This window comes from Daldinia childiae (assembly GCF_008694065.1).
Source record: "Daldinia childiae strain JS-1345 chromosome Unknown Scaffold8, whole genome shotgun sequence".
Lineage (NCBI taxonomy): Eukaryota > Fungi > Ascomycota > Sordariomycetes > Xylariales > Hypoxylaceae > Daldinia > Daldinia childiae.
This window is the reverse complement of record NW_022984649.1, coordinates 1,676,340-1,698,682: the sequence shown is the minus strand read 5'-3', so window position 1 is coordinate 1,698,682 and position 22,343 is coordinate 1,676,340. Positions and strand designations below refer to the sequence as shown.

The 22,343-nt window shown below is 46.9% G+C and overlaps 8 protein-coding genes across 9 annotated transcripts; 4 read left to right on the top strand and 4 right to left on the bottom strand.

Annotated features, from left to right (window-relative positions):
* Positions 1 to 1,885: 1,885 nt before the first annotated feature.
* On the top strand, positions 1,886 to 3,313 carry GL218_07231 (Adenylyltransferase and sulfurtransferase uba4; the record flags this gene model as incomplete). Its single annotated transcript, XM_033583979.1, has 1 exon — positions 1,886 to 3,313. One exon carries the CDS (start codon positions 1,886 to 1,888, stop codon positions 3,311 to 3,313), a length of 1,428 nt encoding a protein of 475 aa, XP_033433050.1.
* Positions 3,314 to 3,583: 270 nt separating this feature from the next.
* On the bottom strand, positions 3,584 to 4,386 carry GL218_07230 (Presequence translocated-associated motor subunit pam17, mitochondrial; the record flags this gene model as incomplete). The annotated part of the gene is made up of 2 exons (XM_033583978.1): positions 3,584 to 3,684; positions 3,759 to 4,386. The coding sequence occupies 2 exons, from the start codon at positions 4,384 to 4,386 to the stop codon at positions 3,584 to 3,586; spliced, it is 729 nt and encodes a 242-aa protein (XP_033433049.1).
* Positions 4,387 to 5,735: 1,349 nt separating this feature from the next.
* Positions 5,736 to 6,281, top strand: GL218_07229 (uncharacterized protein; the record flags this gene model as incomplete). Its single annotated transcript, XM_033583977.1, has 1 exon — positions 5,736 to 6,281. The coding sequence occupies one exon, from the start codon at positions 5,736 to 5,738 to the stop codon at positions 6,279 to 6,281; it is 546 nt and encodes a 181-aa protein (XP_033432810.1).
* A 1,558-nt stretch (positions 6,282 to 7,839) lies between these two features.
* GL218_07228 (putative wsc domain protein) lies at positions 7,840 to 8,598 on the bottom strand (the record flags this gene model as incomplete). 2 transcript variants are annotated; one of them, XM_033583976.1, is made up of 1 exon in its annotated part: positions 7,840 to 8,598. In XM_033583976.1, the coding sequence occupies one exon, from the start codon at positions 8,596 to 8,598 to the stop codon at positions 7,840 to 7,842; it is 759 nt and encodes a 252-aa protein (XP_033432812.1). The 2 variants fall into 2 exon arrangements, with proteins under 2 accessions (XP_033432812.1, XP_033432811.1); XM_033583975.1 differs by having other exon boundaries at positions 7,840 to 8,352.
* Positions 8,599 to 9,276: 678 nt separating this feature from the next.
* On the top strand, positions 9,277 to 9,909 carry GL218_07227 (uncharacterized protein; the record flags this gene model as incomplete). Its single annotated transcript, XM_033583974.1, has 1 exon — positions 9,277 to 9,909. The coding sequence occupies one exon, from the start codon at positions 9,277 to 9,279 to the stop codon at positions 9,907 to 9,909; it is 633 nt and encodes a 210-aa protein (XP_033432804.1).
* Positions 9,910 to 10,092: 183 nt separating this feature from the next.
* GL218_07226 (uncharacterized protein) lies at positions 10,093 to 10,941 on the bottom strand (the record flags this gene model as incomplete). The annotated part of the gene is made up of 1 exon (XM_033583973.1): positions 10,093 to 10,941. The coding sequence occupies one exon, from the start codon at positions 10,939 to 10,941 to the stop codon at positions 10,093 to 10,095; it is 849 nt and encodes a 282-aa protein (XP_033432805.1).
* A 660-nt stretch (positions 10,942 to 11,601) lies between these two features.
* Positions 11,602 to 16,223, top strand: GL218_07225 (Killer toxin subunits alpha/beta; the record flags this gene model as incomplete). The annotated part of the gene is made up of 7 exons (XM_033583972.1): positions 11,602 to 12,221; positions 12,429 to 13,338; positions 13,410 to 13,430; positions 13,503 to 13,671; positions 13,753 to 14,165; positions 14,224 to 14,912; positions 14,972 to 16,223. 7 exons carry the CDS (start codon positions 11,602 to 11,604, stop codon positions 16,221 to 16,223), a joined length of 4,074 nt encoding a protein of 1,357 aa, XP_033432802.1.
* A 3,534-nt stretch (positions 16,224 to 19,757) lies between these two features.
* On the bottom strand, positions 19,758 to 22,116 carry GL218_07224 (Chitotriosidase-1; the record flags this gene model as incomplete). Its single annotated transcript, XM_033583971.1, has 6 exons — positions 19,758 to 19,777; positions 19,835 to 20,100; positions 20,150 to 20,582; positions 20,631 to 21,290; positions 21,353 to 21,459; positions 22,085 to 22,116. 6 exons carry the CDS (start codon positions 22,114 to 22,116, stop codon positions 19,758 to 19,760), a joined length of 1,518 nt encoding a protein of 505 aa, XP_033432803.1.
* Between the last annotated feature and the right edge of the window lie 227 nt (positions 22,117 to 22,343).

Below are 22,343 nucleotides of genomic sequence, written 5' to 3'. Positions count from 1 at the left end.
GGGTAAGTTTATTGGTCGGACATAATGACAAGGTTCCAGAGGGGGTTTACGCATTAAAACGGTTAGTACCAAGTACAGATGGGACATGAAAAACCAAGATGAACTTGCGCCGCTGCGAGCAGGTGACGGTTTCTGCGCCAGGCCGGGGTTACACATGCAGCTAACGCGACATCCGGTCTAGGGCTACTGTAGGGTCCAGAACTTCCCCCCGCTCCCTTCTGTCCCTTCTGTAAAGGCTTGATGAACCTCTGTAAATAAAAATGGAACGGTAATACAGACCCAATTCGTACAAGGATGGAGTAAATGCATGTATCTTCTGATACACGAAGTCTACCCATCTTTTTTAGAAGCATGCAAGCAATTCAAGGTGTAGCCTACCTTCATTCTATTTCACTTACCTTCGTCATATTTCACGATATGTAAGATATCACGAGCTATATATATGCAAGGGTTGTCTCACATTCGTTAGGAGTCTAGGTAGTCAGTCCGATCGATGGGCTACGTACCATCATCATGTCAACGTCTTTTATAAGTTTTGGCGAGATAGGCTTGACTCGGTTAGGTACCTAGCTTCTGGGTCGGTCCCGATTGAAATTCGGACGAATAGCTTAGTATTCGAACTTCGAAGGGTGTGAAATTTAGTAAAATTTCAGTCCAAATCCTTAACTCCACTACTCGGTCGCTTAGCCAGATACCACCAAAGACGTACGTAAAAGAAACGACGTTTCCCAGTTGGTCCCATTCTACTCCGTGGAGTTGGGACATCGGCGGGTTAAAAAGACCATATGGCCCTGTAGTCCTATGGTTTGTAACAGATATTTATTTGGATGAAATGGCAAGTAGATCTTTTATGTTGGGTAGCAGTGGGCGAATGCTCTCGTATGTAGAGTCACTTGAACTCTACCTCTCTATATTATCTTATCCGATGGGCTTCAGCTGATGATGTCTTAGAAAAGAGGCTCGTAAACTTCTGCAGCACACCCATTTCATTTAAGGTGGGGGTCAGTAGACGGTTGGCCATCCAGAATGGGTAGGACGCCGAGAGAGGTAGTTCGTAGACCGGGGGACGTAATGGATGGTCTAGTGTTGGTTAATATGTAAATCCTTGACCGGATTGCTTGAATATACTAGATCCAAGCTTGTCCCATCTTGCAAGTATTCGAAGCAAGGTTGAGGCTACCCGTTACGTGTATAGAAGCTCCAGCGTTGATCAGTACGCAAATGATTCGAATGGCATCAGAAACAAGGTGGAAAGCAGAAAGAGACGGTTGGTTATGTCGAAGTTTGTAGATCCGGTGATATCCATGGTACCCAGACCAAGGGAACCACCGGTTGATAACTGTACATAAGCTGGAGACCCAGAGCCTTGGAATTTGAATCGTTCACATGGGACATGCTGACCGAGGTTCCTATTTAGCAGGTCAATTGAAACTAGGCCTATCACAAGTTAGGAGTTGGCAAGTTTACATACCTTAGTTGAGTGACGAAAAGTTTTTTTCTTTTTTTTTTTTTGAATTTGCTTGTATCCATTTTTAGGGCATCCCTTTAAATGTACGACATGTCTAACCTAATACCCTATACATCTAATACATTTTCGGTTAGGCTTAAATCTATAGGATGTGTTTAAGTGGAGTTTTGATACCCTCTAGTTAAACCGTATTAGCTGTTCCAGTTGGTGCAAGAATGCTTAGGATGTACATAAGGTCACCTTTTTTGCGCTGCAAGTGCTAAGTAATCGCATACCATTTTTATGTAGGACCCGGGTACCTGCACACACACACAGCACCTCTATATACGGAATACTCGGTATATTTCCTCAGCCTCAACCTCGCTAGTGATGCATGGGTTTTGACATCTGAAATTCCGGTTAACGAGTAATGGTGTTATGGACATCATGGATTCAATAACCGACAAAGCAGAGCAGCTCCGCTACAAAATATCTCAGACAGAGAAAGAGCTTCAAGACTTGAGAAGACAACTAGAAGAACTTGAGCCAACCTCTCAGAATTTAAACCCGAAACCATCAGAATGGAAGTGGCCCTTGAGCGAAGAAGAATATTCTCGTTATGGTCGTCAACTTATACTACCTACTGTCGGCATCAAAGGCCAAATACGCCTGAAGTCTGCCGCAGTACTGATAGTTGGTGCCGGGGGTTTAGGCTGTCCGGCTGCTGCATATCTAGCTGGCGCAGGAGTTGGTACCCTTGGAGTTGTTGACGGCGATACCGTGGAAATATCAAATCTGCATCGTCAAATCGCACACAACACTTTAAGGGTTGGTATGATGAAAGTAGACAGCCTAATCGAATACTGTCGAGCACTTAATCCGGACGTGTCATATGTAGCCCATAGAGAACATCTCACGCCCCAGAATGCCGAGGGTATTGCTTCTAAGTACGATCTGGTTCTCGACTGTACAGATCACCCGACATCTCGGTACTTAATTTCTGATATCTGCGTATTATTACAGAAGCCACTCGTCTCCGCATCTGCCTTACGGACAGATGGACAGTTAATTGTCCTAAATAATCCACCAGCAGTTCAAGGGTCTATGGATGGTGGTCCCTGCTACCGCTGCATCTTCCCTAAGCCACCCCCCGCCGACAGCGTAGTCAGTTGCGGCGAAGGAGGGATTCTCGGTCCGGTTGTGGGCATTATGGGCGTGCTACAAGCACTTGAGGCTATTAAACTGGTCGTCGCTGGAGTCGGAAAAGACTCAGGCTCAGCACTGAAAGACCCTATCGCGCCCAGTTTACTTTTATTTTCTGCTACTTCGTCTACACCATTCCGGTCAATTAGGATGAGGAGTCGAAGGCTTAACTGTTTTGCTTGTTCCTCCGCATCAACATTAACTCTAGGAGAACTAAGAGCTGGTTCGTTGGATTACGTCCAGTTCTGCGGGGTGACCACGCCAGTCGCCGTGTTGAAGCCCGAAGAAAGAATCTCTGCTACAGAGTACAATGATATTCTGACAAAACAGCCCGATAAGAATCACTTGCTATTAGATGTCCGCGAGAAGGAGCATTTTGACATTGCTAGTATACCAGGCGCGATCAATGTGCCCTTCTCAACCTTACAGACTCGTAGTAAAAAGTCTACTGAGGAGGGTTCAGGGCCAGAGTATATCCCAGAATCACTATCACCTAATGCACCAATATATGTCATCTGCCGAGTGGGTAACGATTCCCAATTGGTAACCCGAAGGCTGAAAGAGATGGGCTTAGATGCGAATGGGGCACGCTTCGTAGGTGATATCGAAGGAGGCATGAGGGCCTGGAAATATCACGTCGACCAAACAATACCTTTCACATAACCGCTCAGTCTCGACGATGCATATAATTTAACGACGCCAATATAGGAATGGGGGGTTCCATTTCAAAATCATACCGGTTCCTTCTGTTGATACATTGGAGGGAGAGCCACCGAACGCCAATCCGTTGGTTTTTGAAGCTTTTGCTTTTTACCTGAACGTTGAGATACATTCTCTCACTAATGTGATAAGAAACTCGTAATCCTGTTAGTGTATGTGGACTATGCATTTTCTCCCTTGCATGGGGCCAATTCCCCGAGACCACTTTTCCTCTCAGACGAAGCTTGTTCGCTTCTTGTTGAATGCCCTTTGGTCTTTTAACCATTGTCTGTAACCTGCCACGCTCGAAATCTTTTCGCCGTAGAAATCAGGGACTATAAAGAACAAAATAATGTCAGCGAACTCAACTTTCCCTCCATCCCAACTCAGACCTCGAAGATGAACTTACCGGCGTTACCACTCAATGAGCTGTTGCTAGGATCTACTCGGTTCTTCTTGATGCGCGCAAAGAATTCAGACTCTTTAATTGCCATCGGCTTCTTGACACCCTTCTTGAACGTGTAGAACAGCGCAGAGCCCACGCTCGGACCGGCCAACCACCCTAGCCCCGCGAAGCTCAGAGTCACTATACCCAGCGCAAAAAAAGGGTCCATTGGGACCTTGGTCAATAGCCAGTCCATATCCATATTTACAAGCAGGATAGCACCTGCCGTACCACCTATTGCCATTGTTAAAATACCGCTGGCGAGCTGGAAGCGGCGCCGCGTTTTGCGCAAGATGAAAAAGGTATTCCAATCGAGAGCTGGAGTAGAAGATTCTGAGGCAGCTTCTGCCACAGAGGCCGTAGTGGAAGCATGGCGACGGGTAACAGCTTGGCACTGTATGCTGCGTGCGGGCTTTCTAGCGGCTGTTCGAGTTGCGATGGAAGGAATCGACTTGGTGCTACGAATGGTGCATTGTCGAGATGCTAGTGAAGAATATTGGCAAGTTGCCCCTCTCGTGAATGCGACCTGCAATTTGAGGGCACGAGTGCCTAAAACACCAAGGCGCGTTGCTGTTGTCGCGGGAGTCAACATTTCAACGAGTTTCGATGTCGTGGTAAAGCTGTTCTTCAACGCTGCATCAAATGCGTCGGAGTGGAGAGTTTTTTTGTCGTTACTTCAAGGATTCGAGAGCTTGTCGAAGCTAATGTCGAAACTTGACGTCGATTTACGTCTAAAAGACGCCTGCAGGCCTGTAAAGCTCGAGCCACAATTGAGGGGCGCTAGTTACGTAATGCGAAGATCTTCTTGGTCATATTATATGATGCATATCGGATAAATGCAAATATCATATTCCCCCATATGTGAATCATAGGTGAATTCTAAGTTGCCATAAGGCTTTTATATATTAAATACAGTTGGACATAATCATGATGAGCCTAAAGGAGAGTTGTGAAAATTTAAAGATAGTTAAGAAATTTCAAATGCCTATTCAAAACTTACTTAACATGACTAGCCTTTCTTTAAGCATCTTAGACATCTATTATTAGTCTAAAGACTTATCACTAAGGAGGTAAATGAGAACTAAGAACTAATTTGAGGTCCCAGGAAGTTAATATTTACTAAAAATATCGGATGCTGGTCAGATTGGAAAGGATAACAGGCCCAAATGCTTGGATACAAAATTCTACAAAAAGGGGATATTCACAGTTTCAGGGAAATATGCGGTACGAAATCCCGATAGTAAATCATATCTAAGATGGATTAAGTTTATGGTAATAAAATAAGCATATCATTGTGTTCCTTTGGTTTAGGATCGCCTTAAATATATACCTGGGTAGGTACCTACCTAACTTATTATCGTGTTGCACCTTACTCTAATAGTAAGTATTTAATACAGATACAGGACCAGGATAAGGTAAATAAAACTTAAATATTTTAGAGGAATGTGGTGGTTTTTCTGAAAGCGTGGTAATTATTAGATACCGTCAACTTTTCTTGTTGGCGTACAAAAAGGGGGTGTACTAGCTACAAGATTATATGACAAGGCAAGGCAGTGAAGAGTTATTTCTTACTCCTAATTTGAAAATATAGATGCCTTAATCTAATACACTTCAGAAGGTTAAATAAACCAAGTACGCATACAACATGTTGCCAGTTTTTGTGTAGTGACAAAAGGTCAAAGCAGTTCGCCCCGGTGATTCTTGGTTTCCCACATCGTCAACCAGGGTTTGACTGGACCACGATCTTGTCAACTCACAGTGTTGCCGAGACGATAGAAGGCACATTGAAGTGCACAGGCCCCAGCTGTTAATCTCGCAGCCTTGACAGTAACTTTTTATCTCAAACTTCTTTCTCCAACACACACAACTACCACACTACAAGTGTGAACTCCTCATCCTTGCGAACTAGATATCACAACAACAATCACAACATCAGCCACTATGGAATATCTACGACATATCTACGTCTCAAGCATGGCTTTCAAGCCCGTCTTCAAATCCGTCTTCAAGCCCATCTTCAAGCCCATCTTCAAGTCTATCTTCAAGCCCGCCTTCAAGTTCATGGGCAAGGCCGCCGTCTATGGCATCGTAGCCATCGGAGTTTGGGAGGCCTTGCTCGGATGCCCTTCAGCAAGGATGACGAGGAAACTCATTCGTGAAAGAGATGCATGGGACCCAACGCAAGCGGGACAGGATGGCGTTTGTCTGTACGTGAACATCTGGGCTATGAGCTGGTGGCACTGCTCCATTCGAACCCCCGCGAAGTACATCGCGAAGAGAGTCAAGGCTACGGCGGCCAAGGCCAAGCGATCCTACATTCGAGGCTGGATTACCAGAAACCGAAACAGCAACACCAGCAACACCAGCAACACCGGCAACACCGGCAACACCGGCAACACCGGCAACACCGGCAACACCAGCCCCTCCACCGGTGCGCAGCGGTATGATTCTGACTTTGAAGATATCCGCGTCCAGGAAGCTTATTGATTCGTAGGGCATCCCGTTTCCACGAAGAGTTGGACGGAGCAATCTACGGCCTCACCACTGAGGCCAGCCGCGCCTGTATCAACCAATCTCAGGAAGAAGAAGAAGAAGATTGGGGTTGGTATTGGTGAGAATGTTGATGGAAGCTGGATGGAAATTTGCTTTTGTTGCTACGATCACGACTCTTTCATTGTCATAATACGTGACGTCTACAAGGAATACTATCATTATTGTTTCGACTGAGATTGAAAATGGTTCAAGTTAATAATTTTTCACGCACGAGGTTAATACTTTAGGTGGTTGTCTTATGCATCCAGATGTCAGATAGGATACCCTCAGGGGTTTACTTCGGAATACGCTGCGTACTTCTTTAGTTAAGAGACTAATAATATTTTTAACCCTCGACATTTATTCTTATGCAAATTAAAAGTAAGAGCAGCTAATAACGTGGCGTAAATAAGGGTTAAACAGTGTATTCTCCCCTTTGATTCTCCTTTTTATGTAGAGCTCGACGTGTGGAGACTGTTTGTCCTTCATCATCCTCTTACCCCTTTTCAGCAGAAAATAATTATTTTCACCTCCTGATAATTATTCTACCCATAAGCCTAGCCCCTAAGTTTAATATCTCCGTACGTTGGTAGATACCCTCATACGGTTGCAATCATAGCAATGCTATGACAATATTCGGATATTCATGTCTCTTTGTGACGCCCGTCATCTTACTACTCCTATTCTTTGATTCTCTTGATTACTAATATATTAAATAGGATTCAATATTAACAAGAACAGTTTACATTATTTAGATTTACATTTGCCTTGGGAATTGCTCGTAGCCCATAAATTTTATTAGAAACTAATGCCTAAATATCTCTCCAGAAAGCATCCGAACTCTATTTATCACTTGTCTGTTAGGCTAGATAGATACCTCCTAATAATTATCTGCTATTAAAGAAACACGGCCCAGATATCCTGATTTCCAAACAGAGGTGTCAGAGGTCAATTTAGCAGTGCCTGGTGAGGATTTACCTTTTCGCGATTCCTCAAAATCGACGTGTTCACTGACTGTCTGGGTCGACGGGTTTAATGGTGTTTACATGAAGAACCCAGTTTAACTTCTATTCAGGAGAATGAGAATATATCTACGGGACCATAGGTGTATCTATGTAAATACTCGAGCATAAGATATGGACATACATGATAGAGGCTACTTAGCTACCGTTGATCATCATTGTGATTGCAATTTGATGCAGGAGATTTCAATATATCACAGACCTATAATTATCCTATTATAAACGGCAGTTCCAACGGCTTCACGCCATGTACAGAAGTTGAAAGTGAAATTAACTGGGAATTTCCAGAGCTTATCATGATTATTTGCTGCATAATGCATGTATTGCTTTGGCAGGTAACCTTCGCCTCCTGTGTCCTTCTATAACGCCCTAGGCAGCCAAATGTCCTAATGGCCATATGTTCCACCGCCACCACCGGTGTTATATTTCGACTAAATCTGCCTATGTACATAAAAAACAAGAGAAGAGACAATTAAATCAACCCCAATTCTTCATAACAATGCCAGGTTCCTGATTGCCCCGGACGACTGTGTCTCGCTGATAGCAGATCCTGTTGCCGTAGTCGTAATAGAAGTCCCGGTAGTAGTAGCAGTAGTGCCAGTAGACTCCTCGTTCTCCTCCGCTTTAAAGACGTTGACTAGTCCCTTGCCGCCACAGAACGTCTTGCTGTCGCCGGTGCAGGTGGTATTGCAGTAAGTCTGGTTGCTCGCCCACTCGCCGCCCACGTAGCTGCCACACCAGCACTGGTTTCCCTCCTGCACGCCTGCGAAGACATAGGCCTTAAGATAACATGCGTTCTCGCATTTGGGAATAGACAGCGCTGTATCACCGCCCTCGGGGCTCAGGTTCTCCTCGAGGATAGGCAGCACGGGGTCCTCGACGTAACAGCCTATATCGGTCCAAGAGGTAGGAGAGGGCCCGGGCGTGATCACAGAGGTAGTAGAGACAGTCGCTGTAGAGGAAGAAGATGAAGTGGTCGTGATTGTGTTGTTTATCTTCTCCATGGTAACGATGCAGTACGACTGATACTCCCATGGCTGGCAGTCAAGACCGACGGAGGGGTTCCATTCATGGAACTCATCGGGGGTGATCCCAAACAGACTGCGTACATGTTCACACGGTTCGCCGTCGCTGTTATTGTACCATTCAATGCAGTCTTTAGTCGTCTCCGGGTCCCATTGAAGCGTCGGGTTGGGGGTACCGCAGATGCGACGAAACGCCACGAGCAGAAACAAAAAGGAGGCCTTCATAGCAGCGCTGATGCAAATCGAATTACTACCTAGGTGAGCCGGTGAAGAAGGTAAGAAGGGTGGACGATGGACGAGTCGCAGGTAGAAATCACGGCTATAGGTATTCTCACATGCTTGCCTTCGTTTGTTTCTCTCCTTATTTTCTCTCTTGGCGCCAAGTGTAGCTCATATTTCAGCTTATATCTCAGCTCATATCGGTGTCAATTCAGTTGTAGTCTAGACTCTGAGTTAAGACTGAGTCAGGATGCTCCCCCTGCGACAACAACTTTGCGGTACCTGATTGGGCATTACAAGGAGGTCTAAGTCACAAGAGCTAAGAAATACGCCGCGTAGGAACTAATAATCCTACCTATTTAATCGATCCTACGTGAAGGACTTATACATATAGACCTAATTACCTTATATTATGCCGCCGTTACACGATAATCTAGATAACAAGACCGCCAAGAAGAAATGCGCCGTACAAGCAACCAACAGTTTATCATCGCAAATCATTCGACTTGATAACACTAACATCTATAATTTTCCTCATATCATACGGATTACACGATATAGGCACGAGATAACCCATTGTGCTAACTATTAATAATCCTTGGCGGCTTTTCTCCTTCCGCTTCAAGTCACGGACCGTAGACTACGCTGTGTACCTGCGTTGAGCCCTGCTCTTAGGAATCAATAATGTCCACCTTTCATCCATTTTCGCGCCTCCCAACCGAACTTCGCGTGTGCATCTGGGCCTTGACAGTCGAGCCTCGTGTCGTGGAGGTCCGCGTCGTGCCCGACAACCCTCTAAAAGTTCAGAGGCTAGTCTCGCCTACGCCGGTGCCAGCAATACTCCAAACCTGCCAAGAAGCCCGTAATTTGGGCTTGTACAAGCAGGCCTTTTTTGAGGTCACCGCCACTAAGGTCAACGCCGCTGCGGGTGCGGAGTCGCGCTATGTCTGGCTCAACTTGGACATCGATATGGTCTCTATCGGGAAAACCTCGTTCAGAGCTTTCGCACCCGTCGCATTATCCATTAAGCGGCTAAGGTTTGAGCGCGAAAACTCGGATGAATCCTTCTACCATTTTGAAGTAAGAGAGCTCCGGGATTGGGTAAACACGGAGGAAATCCATGTAGTCTGTGGAGATGGGATGGAGGCATGGCATGGAGCTTCTCACGAGCATTCCTGGCCTTGCGCCCTGGAAAACCTGTGGTTCTTCGATCCAGACGATGGTCGGATGATGAGAAGCTTCGAGATGGAACAGAAGCTGGATGAAGCGCTGGAGGAGATGAATAGACAAAATGAAGAGGCTGCTGAAGAAGCATAGGTCGAGGGCGAATATCACTACCTTTAGTAGTGTTCGTCTTAGGGAACTAGGAATTATCTCATCGAGGGAAATTAATCATTGCACTATCTACAATCGCGCTATCTATTCTATTCTCCTTTCTCATGCTCTGCCTCCTCCAAATTTCCTACTATACGACACATAACCACTTCCAAATTGCTCATCTTAACGACAACTCTGGCTTCTGTCCGTCACCCGCTTGTATGACTGTATCACTACGCGGTGGTCCTTTGCCTGCTTGTTAGTCCCGCCGTAGAAGCTCTTGAGAAATCCCTGAATCTCTTTGTCGACATCAGGCACGCCCTTGTCCTTAGCTTGTTTAGCTGTCTCTTTCCAATCCACGGTTTCCCACACTTCGCCAGTAGCAGGATTGCTCCCAGTTCCTAGTTTCTGTATTTGTATGTCCATTTTGCCACCCAGCTGGGCCTTGGCTTCATCAACGAGATGAGGACCGTGGTCTCCAGCCCGCGCCTCGCTGACTTTGTTTAGAGTCGTGTCGAAGCTATCCCAGAAGCCCCGGTTTCCAGTGTTCCCTTTGTTCTTGTAAGTATTGTTAACCGTGTCGCCGACACGCTTGATGTAGTCGTTGAATTCCCACGTATCCTTCACGGCTACGTAAGGCGGGAAGTTGGGCACCTTGGGGTTCTTTCCCGGGGCGTTGGTGAAGAGCTTGTAGCATTGCTTGGCCGTCCCCTCGGGGTCCAACTTCCCATCAGAGTCGTTGACTGACCAACCGTTTGGAGTCGGCGTCTTTCCCAGGAACACCATGAGGTCGTCAAAGTTGCACCGGGTGCGACCCGAGTTCTTCTTTGGCTTGCAAGCATTCCATTGGGTGCATGTTTTGGCGTTCGTGTCCGCTTTGGCGCACTTGAAGCCGATCGTCTGGTCCTTCTCATCGTTGAGCCCATCGATCTCGTAGGCATTGAACAGTAGCACGCGCTCAAGACATCCTTGGTACCCTCCGGCCAAGGCTACGGAGAGGTGAGAAATAACGAGGAAAAGAGTAACTCTCATGATTGCTGCTGGTGCACAAGACTCGACAGAGCAAGGAAGAAGTCGAGTCCCAGATGAAGCAAAGGATGGGTGAAGAAAAATGATTGATGAGTTTGCTCCCGATTCCAAAACCGTTCTTCGGGCTCATGTTCACAGCAGAGCTACATCTGATCATGTTCTTTTAGAAGTATAACTGGACTAGTATACGCCGTGTTACCGTATAATCCTGATCTCCTGTCCGATAGGCCATTCTATTCAGCCTGGTGTTAATTTGGCCTCTTGGCGATGGTTTAGTCTGCGGCGTATAATATGCAGGTACTAAATTCATTCCTTCGCCGCAAAATTTCTTATCTCGTGAGGATTCATTTGTTAAACCCCTGTTCATGGAGCTGACTATATCGGAAATGAGCGTACTTGTATATTCAAAGAGGCGGAAGCAATCTAGGTAGTGCTAGTAGGACAACATCAGCCCATGTCTATGCCAAGGCCATTCTCACCGGCCTTGTTCTCGATATCTTGAGCTGCTCGAATGCATGAGCTCCGCCGTCCAACGTTCGCTTAGCTCGCCTGTGCTCAGTCGCTTTTATTTTTCTCATCCGTCTTATATTTGCTTCCTCTCGTGCTGGAGAGTCAGAGGCTTTCATCCCCTCAGTGAACCTGCTTGAGCTGTTCCATGTCACCATGAGGGGTTCTTTACTTGTTCCTTGGGCCATCTTGGCTTCTGAGGCTTTTGCATCTCATTCTCATATCAAAATTTCCCGCCGAGACGAAGATGCTGCAGAACTTGAGTCGTGGCTCGCGACGGCCCAGCGAGCATCACTTGATACGCGCAAAAAGTGCCCTGTGTCATGCAGCGCAACCAAAGACAGCAGCTCGAGTGCCGAATGGTTCTTGTTTCCAGATGCTGCAGAGTTGGCGTCATGTAACGAGACTATGCTGCTCAACATGGTCGTCAAGACCACAGATGAAGATCAAACAACTCCTACGGCTATGAGGGCATGCACAGCCGACTATGGCTCGGGTTTAAAAGCTGCATTCATTGCGGATGAGAGCAAGGCATCCCTATGTTCAACGTCTAATCGTGTCCTGAAGGATGCCTCTATCTACATGCACGAACCACAAGTCGGCAGCAATGCTGCTGAATTCTCTGTCAACCATTTCCTGGCTGCTGGGCGTCAGATTTCCCGGCATCTCGCATTACAGGTACCCTCCTGCGCTCACAATGCAATCGAATTTGCATATTCCCAATCAGCAGCCATTGGCGTCTTTGCTGGAGCGGAGATTCATCAACACGGAGTAACGTAAGTATCCTAGGGGTCCGAACTTCTTCAAGCTATAAATCTGTCTTTGGAGCTTCCAGAATACAAACCTACGATGCCCATCTTGTATCGATGCCATAATATGAACACCTTTACATTGATATTTCTTACCCCTTTCCCTATTCATAACCTACGTTCGCACCACACACTTGTTTCCGTAGAGGCCGAACCACTAACCTAGTGCCATAGCTCGGATGTTCTCAACAATCTGCTGAAATACGCAGAGGAGAATGCCATATCTAAGGCCACTGTCGTCCAGCTGTGCGGTACCGATGACCGCGGCGCAGACTACAGCTTCGGCATTGTTGCTGCTAGTGTCGCGAATCTCCCATTCATCCAAGAAGCTGTTAGGACATGGGCCAACGGAGAATGCGTCACTAAGCCGGCCGTAGGAGAGCCTTGGATGTCGGTCACCCTGCGTGTTCCCTCGCCCATTGAGGCCATATCAAATAGTACAACTAATATGTTGGCATCATCTGGTACTACACCGGCAAGCCTCGGCGCGAGGTCGCACCTTATCAAGAGGGCCGACTGCAAAACAACCAAAGTCCAATCTGGAGATGGATGTTGGGCTGTGGCTAACAGGTGCGGGATCAGCCAGACAGACTTGGAGAAGTACAATCGCAAGGATCTTTGCAGCACCCTTATCCTCGACGAGATCGTCTGTTGCAGCAGCGGCACTCTACCTAGCACTCTACCACCGGGAAACTCGGATGGCACGTGCAAGACAAGAAGCGTGATCTACGGCGATAGCTGCGGCACACTGGCCTCCAAGTGTGGTATCAGCGCTGCCGACTTCATGAAGGCCAATACCAAAGCCGATCTATGCGCGAACTTGGCCGAGGGCCAACAGGTCTGCTGCACGGCCGGGAAGATGCCGGACTTGAAGCCCAAGCCCGATTCCGACGGCAACTGTGCGGTGTACACGACCATAAAGAACGACAACTGCGCCAAGATAGGGGCAGCCCGTGACCTGACCGTGAAAGACCTGGAGGGCTTCAACAAGAAAACCTGGGCCTGGAACGGCTGCGAGAAACTCTTGCCCGACTTCAAGATGTGTGTGAGCACTGGAAGCCCACCCATGCCAGCGAATGTTCCTGTGAGTACTTTCTTGCTTACTTCTCATAAGCGTTTTGTTAAAGTATCTAGACTAACGAGTATTCTTAATAGAACGCTATTTGCGGACCAACGGTAAGAAAATGTCCCCCATCCCACTACATATAGTCATTATGACATTACCCAGGCTAACATGAATATATAAAGGTGAATGACACAGCACGGCCGTCAGCAGGAACCGACTTGAGCACGCTCAATCCGTGTCCGCTTAATGTTTGCTGCAATATCTGGGGCCAGTGTGGTACGACGGATGACTTCTGCGTCGAGAAGAAGTCCGAGACAGGTGCTCCTGGAACCTCGGGCGCAAAGAACGGATGTAAGTTGCGCTGTCTCTAGCTAAATTGCTTCATCAAGAGTCATGCTGTGAGAAAGACATCGAGCTAACTGTAAGGATCAGGTATCAGCAACTGCGGCAGAGATATCATCAAAGGACCTGCGCCGGCCAATAAGATCAAGGTTGCTTACTTTGAGGCTTGGAACCACAACCGCAAGTGCTTGACCATGGATGTCGACCAGATCGACACAGATGTCTACACTCACATTCACTTTGCCTTCGCTGATATCACGCCGAATGACTTCGCAGTTGATATCAGCAAAGTCAAGGAGCAGTTTGATATCTTCAAGGATATGACAGGCGTCAAGAAGATCATTTCATTCGGTGGCTGGGACTTCAGCACGATGCCTGGGACTTTCAACATTCTCCGCACCGCCGTCCAGCCGGGCAACCGCGACAAGTTTAAGAAAAGTCTCATTGCATTTATCGACGAACACAATCTCGACGGCATCGACCTCGACTGGGAGTATCCTGGAGTGAGTGACCTATCCCCACCCTTGTTCCATTTGACAGGACTAATGAGTGAACATACAGGCCCCTGATATTCCCGACATCCCTAGTGATGATCCTGTCAATGGTAAGAACTACTACGAATTTCTGTCCGATGTTAAGAAATCCGTGGGCTCTTCCAAATCAGTTTCCTTCGCGGCACCGGCATCATATTGGTACCTCAGGGCGTTCCCTATCAAGAACCTGGCCAAGGACCTCGATTATATCATTTACATGACATACGATCTGCATGGCCAGTGGGATTATAACAACAAGTGGACTTCTCCTAGTTGCGAGACCGGTAACTGTCTAAGGTCCCATGTCAACGAGACGGAGACCAAAGACGCCCTCTCTATGATCACCAAAGCCGGCGCCGCCTCGAACAAGGTCGTCGTTGGCGTGGCTAGCTATGGACGATCGTTCAAGATGGCCAAGGCGGGTTGCGACTCCGAGGAATGCCTGTTTACGGGGTCACCCCGCGTGTCCGACGCTGCGAAAGGGCGTTGTACGGATACGGGGGGCTACATCTCCAATGCCGAAATCGACGAGATTATCCAGAGCGGAAAGATAAATAAGCAATGGAAGAAGGAAGGTTCCAACATGTTGGTCTATAACGATACCGAGTGGGTAGCCTATATGGATGACGATATGAAGAAGACACGGGCCGAGTTCTACGATTCGTACAACTTTGCGGGCACTACCGACTGGGCCGTGGACCTGCAGTATTTCGCGGAGTAAGTCTCACCAACATTCTTGCGCGCTTCTGGTTTCCTTTCGTACTAACAACGTCTAGTGGGAGTGGCGGCGATAGCTACGACGATGATTACGAATACGAAGTTGACGACAACTATTGGTCTCTGTGCCAGGGGTCATACACAACGCTTGATCAGCTCAACCAACGGAAAGACTCTATGCCCGCCCACTGCATCGAGCAATATTTACTTGACGTCCAGGTCGCCACCTTGGAGACAGCCCTGAAAAAGTACAAGAAACTTATCGACGATGGCTACGACGACAAGTTCTCCATTTACGAGAAATACGTCACAGACCAGGTCCCCGCTCAAGTCAACCATTTTATGGCCAGCGACAAGGTGGACAAGTACTTCACATGTAAAGAAACCAAGGACCTTACGTGCTGCAGCAGCTGCCGCTATGCCACCTGTGCCGAGAACTGCGTCAAAGGCAGCGACTGCAAGAACGGCAGGGGTACGATTGATATCGAGTGCCCTCAGATGGAGTTCCAGCGATCCATAGCGGACGGCGACCTAACCCCGATCCCCAACGCCACGTTCACGCTCAAGGACTCTGACGGTTTCTGGAAAGACATCGGAGAGGAGTACGGCATCGAGGAGTCGTGGCTTAAGTTCGGTAGGCGGCTCATGCGGGTCAACAACGGGTGCCAGTACGCGGGCGAAGACGTCAACGAGTGCATGGACAGGCAGAACAACTTCTTCTACAATTACCCCCTCGCCGATAAGGTCACGGTCTATAATCCCAAGGAGGTCATCGGCGACTCCTTCCCCAAGGCAACTGACATGCTCGACCGGTTCAAGATCGTGCGGGCGTACGGGGATTGGGACGACCTAATGGAGCTGACGGACCTAGTGGATGCCACGTCGCTGCCGGGCTATTCGACGGAAGAGGCCGTCTCAAGCATGGAAAAGATCGTCGAGAAGGCCGGTGAGATCGAGAAGAAGCAGCGCGAGGAGTTCATCCTCAATTTCATTACCGGACTGCTCTTCTGGATCCCCTTCGTAGGCGAGGCCGTCGGGGCCGCAGGAATGGCAACAGTCCGCTCTCTGCTCCGGCTCATCGGCGCCACCGGCGACGCGGGCGTGGCCGTCTATGACATCGTCAACGATCCCGAGAACGCCTTCATGGCCGTCTTCAGCTACCTAGCGGGCGCCGGCCTAGGCCGCGCCGGCTTCAGGAACGCGGCCAACTCCCGACGAAGCCTGACCTCGTCCGAGTACGACAGCCTCGGGGGCGTAAAGACGAAACTGGACTTAGTTGAGAGTATCCGCGGTGGAATTTGCCATATATAGGAGGTAAATAACTTGCAACCGACATCGTCCGACCTACTATCGAGAGCTGAAGGCGGGGATACTGTCGGAGCTTGATGAACCTTAGATTTAACAGGTTTGCTTATGTTAAACATTAGAATATGTTCTATCCAGTACCATAGTTCCTATAAATTTATATGTTGGAAAATCTTGGCTTATAGCTCATGCGGTACGAGATTGAAACCTAAGGTAGAGAGGGTTGTTGTTAGCTCTTTCTACTATAATATGGGGGATTCTGTTGGATAATAGATTATTGATTGAATAAAATCTAATGATACAAATTTTTTTTTTTTTTACAAACACTTAGGTATCATATATGAGTGTTTGGATGACACGTGACCGAAGATCACATGTTGAGATGTACTTAGGTACATCTCACAGATTCTCTCAACCCGTATAAGGCCTTCAGGATCTTTGTAGCCTGGTGGTATCCTCATGAATACGTCATGATTCTCCATGGCGTTCGTTGAAGCGTTGAATGCGTCATATTTGACCAGTTCTAGGCGGCTATTGCTATCAGGGTCCTAAAGGATCTTCTTGCTAGGGTTGATGCGTGTGTCTCTTCAACGCCGCATGCTGGCTGATCTCCTCGTACAACTAGTCTTGCCTTGCACTTAGAGAACTTCGCATGTTTATCAGTTTTATAAGTAACGCCTGTGGATTGATTTAGGTGTCTTCAGCAGTCTTATAAATTGAGCCCTTGTAGCTAGCACGACTGGTGATAGTACCTTTACAGCTCCCGAGTCAGCCGGCATTGAATGCTGCTTGCCAGATCTTCGGCAGGTACTTGGAAATGAACAGTCTTCTAGATCATCTGTTTTCGTAGACCGGATGTAGCCAGCTAGGAGAATGGTAGGAGGTATTCCTCTGGCATTGGATATGGCTTTCCATATTGTCCTTGTCCCAATATGAGCAGCATTCCAGGTGATATCTGACATCATGGAATGGTTAGGCATAGGAGACAAGAGGGGTTGAGAAAAAATAGAATGTTGTATTCAGGCACGCATCGAAAATTCACTAAAGAAATCCGCGAAGAAAGGGAGAGAGTCGTTATGGACATGCGGAGGTCAGTGTAACCAAGAACAATCTTTTACTTCAAGTTCTAGTCTATATCATCTACCTTTCATTGCCCTGGTACGTACCCGGGTATGAAGTAAGTAATTTGATTATTCCTTAATATTTCTTCTCTAGCTCTCTTGGCTTTAAGATCTCATAAGACTTTCACTGAGTTAAACATCTACATAGGAATTGGTGTAGTAGTAGGTAACGTCTCCCTGGCCACATGTACGGACTGGGGTACCGTAGATATAACAATAACGTCCTCTGTAGTTGCTACCGTGGGTGTTCTGTACCACGAAAGGTCTTCGTTAGCATTTTCTGTAGCCTGTAGTTCAACCATGTCACTATCTTCGAAGCATGAAATCTCTCCGGTCTCGATATCGACATATAGCGAGCCACCGTTCATGCAGAGTATGTCGTAAGAGTCTTGTCCATTATCGTTATTGGGGGTAGTATGCCACATTGTTAGTGGTATATCTCCGTTGAGAACTGATTGTACGGCACGACGTCTTAGCCAATTCGCACTGTTGACATCAGTAGGACGGCCATTCGCGTTTTCAGGCTTAGCCTTGTAGTTCTGCATCGGCCAATTGTACGAAGTGAACAGGCTAATAGTAAAATTTAGCATAAGTCTCTCTTGACTATGATCTTGCGTATCCCTTCCTGTTGAAACTTACGGGTCATTAACCATAACACGAAAGCCATGGTCCGAAATAGTTGATGTCTGATCCTTGTTTTTATCGTCCTTGTAGGTAAATGTAGCTGTCGAGTACGCATTCTTGTTAGTACAAAAGGTTATTAGGCTTTAATATCATCGGAGCCTACCGTAGCATAGCGAATCCCCTGTCTGGGAATCAAACTTCAAGTGCCAGCATTAGCCAATCGTGGAAATAAACCAATAACAACATGATAGCTTACACCATATTTTTGGATGAAATGACTTTTGGTAGTCGCAGCTGTTGTGCGCTTATCACCTCTTGTCGGATTGCCGATTTCCCACGTAATAGGGGGTGTAGGGCTACCACATACGGCGAGCCGGTATAAGCTACATGGTCTCCAGACCGCGCGTAGCCAAGCGCTGAAATCGCTCCCTTGGCGGCGATTGGCATTCCCATTGACCAAGCGAACATATTGAGGGTTGGGTTTCAGCGCCTCTTTTAGGGCTCCCATCGGGAACTCATCGACCTGGCAGCGAGGTACGTTATGTATTGGTGTCTGAGCTAATTTTTGGAAGGAGATTCTTTGCCTTTTCCAATCTGTCACATAATAATATCCTTTCTTCTTACGCCCTATCTTGTGTATTAGACTTTGTCGTATCATGACACCGGTATTAGAGGAATCATTACCTTCATAATGGTATACAGTCCGACCGTGTAAGCCTTTATCAATAGCCCACTTCTGGTTGTCGCAAATCTATGAAACAGATATATAAGATTTGATAAATAAATAAATCATCTTTCCAACAGTGAGGGAAACTACACTTACTTCATCAAAGTCTTGCCCTCCTCTCCCAACGTCGTAGCGACAAGTATATGTGACGGCGCAGTCACAACTTGAATCTTTTGTAGCAGGATACTCGACCTTTTCCCATCTAAGATATCATATTAGAAGCCAAACTTTGAAGGGGGGGTAGATTTGAGTAACAAAATAGGGATACCTACTGTCCATAAGTCTTAGCATCACCAGCTACCCCTGTTTTGGATTGTTTAGGTTTCGGTGCAGATCCGTTTGGATTTGGCTGTGAAGTGCCTCCTCCCATCCCGCCAGCGATGTACCCGATAGCTGCTCCAACAGCGACACAAAGAGCAAATTCAACTGGCATTGCAATAACAAAAAGCCCAAAAAGTGCCATGAGCGGCAATGCAGAACATATTGCTAAGCCCGCCGTCGCACCGACGCCGGCCCCCTTTGTATTGCCTCTTTTTTGGAGGGCATAACTATCACGTTTCGAAAAGCCTCCTTGACCGTATAAGGCCAGATTCCTAGTATCTGTTTTAGAAGATGGAACAAACCCCGTACAGCAGTAGGCTTGATAACCTCCGTTGCAAGTCTGGTCTTCGGCTAAATCCATGCTTGCAGCACTACCGTGGTGATTTGCTGAGACGGGTCACGACTTTGTTAGTTCAACCTTATAGAATGATACGGTGATATGGAACTTCTCATATCAATTCCGTCTAATAAAAATGAGAGATTAGGGTTCTTACTATTCCTAGCAATGATGGTAGCCGATGGATCGGAACAGGCTGGACTGCATGGCAAACCGACGCCGCGCCACCCTTCCCATTTGCACGTCCCCAAAGTCGTCCCCGGAGCACAGCACAGCGTTTGTACATCGTCACCCGAGCATGTTGAATCTCTGGATACCCCAGCTACTTGACCCTGAGACTGTGTTGTTGGGAAATACCCCTTTATAGATATTTAGTAAAGTCCCTGAGGAGGGCGGGGGTGGTTTCTAACTTACTGAAGTACAGTCTTCGCTATATAGAATAGTTAGTATGAATCATCACGAATAGGTTTACCATAAACTAACCCACATAAACTCCAGTAGCATGAGCTGGCTATGTTAGTGGCTAAGTCAGCGTTGTTTAACTGCTTCTTGATATTTGCTGCTTCTTCAGCCGATACACCATTTGCACCGCCAATACCAAGTAGATTATTCATGCTTGAGCCCTCTATATCGTCTTGATCTATGGCCCAGATCATAACGCCACCAAGGCATAACTTGTTACCATTTGCCGTTTTCATTTGAATTGTTTCTCCGTCATCATAACTTACCCATTGGCTCGAGTTCCACGTTATCCTAACAATATTAGCGAGTAAGATATAGAGACATATATGGCATAACTAACCATTTGACAGCAGCAGTTGGGTCAAAGCCTTGCTGTGTACCACCCGCGGCAATGATCCGATAGAGCTCGGCGTTAGAAAGCGTACCTGGGTTAGCTGTACATTCCCCAGGATTTCCACCCTCAGAAAAGGTACATATTCCATTAGGCTCGCTACATCCAGCATTGGATAAGGTAAAAGATCTACCATACCAGCCTAGACCAAGCACAACCTTGCTTGGATCGACACCAGCTCGCCATAGTAAGTCCATTCCTTGGTCGATCTCCGTCCAATTGGTATGCGGTCTGATAAAGGGGCCTGTGAACTTGTTGGTCGAGTCCCATACGCCGTGAATGTCGTAACTCATTAAATTGAACCAGTCTAGGGAATCTTGCATCGCCACGACGTCAAAGCCTTGGAGATACCAATAAGAGTTTGGGATTGTTGCGCTTATCCCTAGAGTCATGATTAATAGTAGCATTTTACCTATGGTAAAAGACTTACCATATCTCCCGCCAAAAGCAGCCCGAAGTTCTCGTAGAAATGTCACAAAATTAGATGTATCGGCTTTTACACCACCTCTATCTCCTGCAGCAGGGTACTCCCAATCGAGATCGACCCCATCGAAGTTATAGGTATTTAAGAATTGGCTGAGGGAGTCTATGAATGTCTTCCTATTTGCCGCTGAACTAACCATGTCGCTGAATGCTGTCCGCGTATTTGGTACGTTGGTGCCATCGTTGAAACTCCACCCCCCTACACTAATGAAGCACTGGAGTGATTGTTTCTTCAATTTTAGCCCCGTGAAGCGTTTGTAGAGTTCCGGGTCGCCTGCACTCATAGGCATCATTTGGAACGTGGTAGGATGGAAGAAAGCAAATGCGAAGTTGAGGTGAGTTATGGCTGTCAAATCGAGGTCTTCGGGGTTTCTTTTATCGCAGTTGCGATTTGCAGCCCAACTCTCATAATATCCAATCGTACGGGCGGATGTGCTGTCCCCTTCACACTGAGGCTTAGGGGCTGGACCACATCCTCCGTACTTGTCCTGACAACCAGAACCGCAGAACTCATCAGTAGAGCCGCAGAAGCCAAATTCTGAGCAGCAGACCTTCAATGGGCAAGCCGCGCTCGACGCCTCTGCATACGGGCCGCAGGGGGCTTTTGCTAAAATAGAAAGTTATGAGAATTCTAGTCACTTCGAGTGTTTTGTATTGTATCAACCTTACCATCGCAGTTTGAGATGCATACATCGGGGCCACAGCTAGTCGGTGCATAACTACACACGCCAGTATTGCTACAGCATGCTCCATTAGAACAAGGTGCTCCAGGTGCACTATGCTTCAAGTCAGCGGATTAAACAGATAAGTAATATATTTGCTTTAAGGGGTTTTAGGAGAAGGACTTTACCAAGCACCGATAGGTAGGTCGCTAGTGCCTCTCCTTGAAAGAAAAGAGCCTCCAGAGACCGGCGGGTTAACAGACTTCCTAGTCAACCCAATGAATGATGGAGTAGAGTTGGAATGTTTCTCAAAGAGAGGTTTATAAAGACCCGAGCCGCTGCCTTTCGAATTATAATTAGCCTCTACGGCAAAGTCGAAGGCAAAGAGTAATACTGATATTTTTATTATTGAGCCCATCATAACTTGAAGATAGTTTTAGATCCGTGGGAGTAATGGGGAGGTGAACATCATAAAAGGGTATTGTAATATCCAAAAATCTAGCCTTGCTCTACAAAGAACTTGGAAACTCAAGGGTAACAATTGAATCTCCTCTTGCCCCCCTTTTCTGGCGAGACGTGTGATCTAAAGGATCGATCTAGATTCCACTGGGCTGTGCTCTGTTCTAGATTTGACGAAATTGTCTTAATCTGTGACTTATATTGTATGTGCGCTGTATGATTGCTCCGGCTAAGTGAAACCCAGATCACAGACGACTCGTAGTCTTCGAACGGGATTTACTCTAAACGCATCTTTGGGGGGGTTATCATCATGTAGAGGGTGTATATTGGAGACAAGATGCTTTGACCTGTACCTTTTAACATTTTCTACAACTCATTTAGCAAAACATCAAGATGACTATCGCCAAATTTGCCATAATCAACCTTTCCATACTTGTAGTAATAGGCCATGCTTCATTCCAAGCTTTCATGGGATATGATCCATCCATCCGGATTAACTTGAATATTTCAATACCATGCATGGAAGCCTTGTAGGTGTT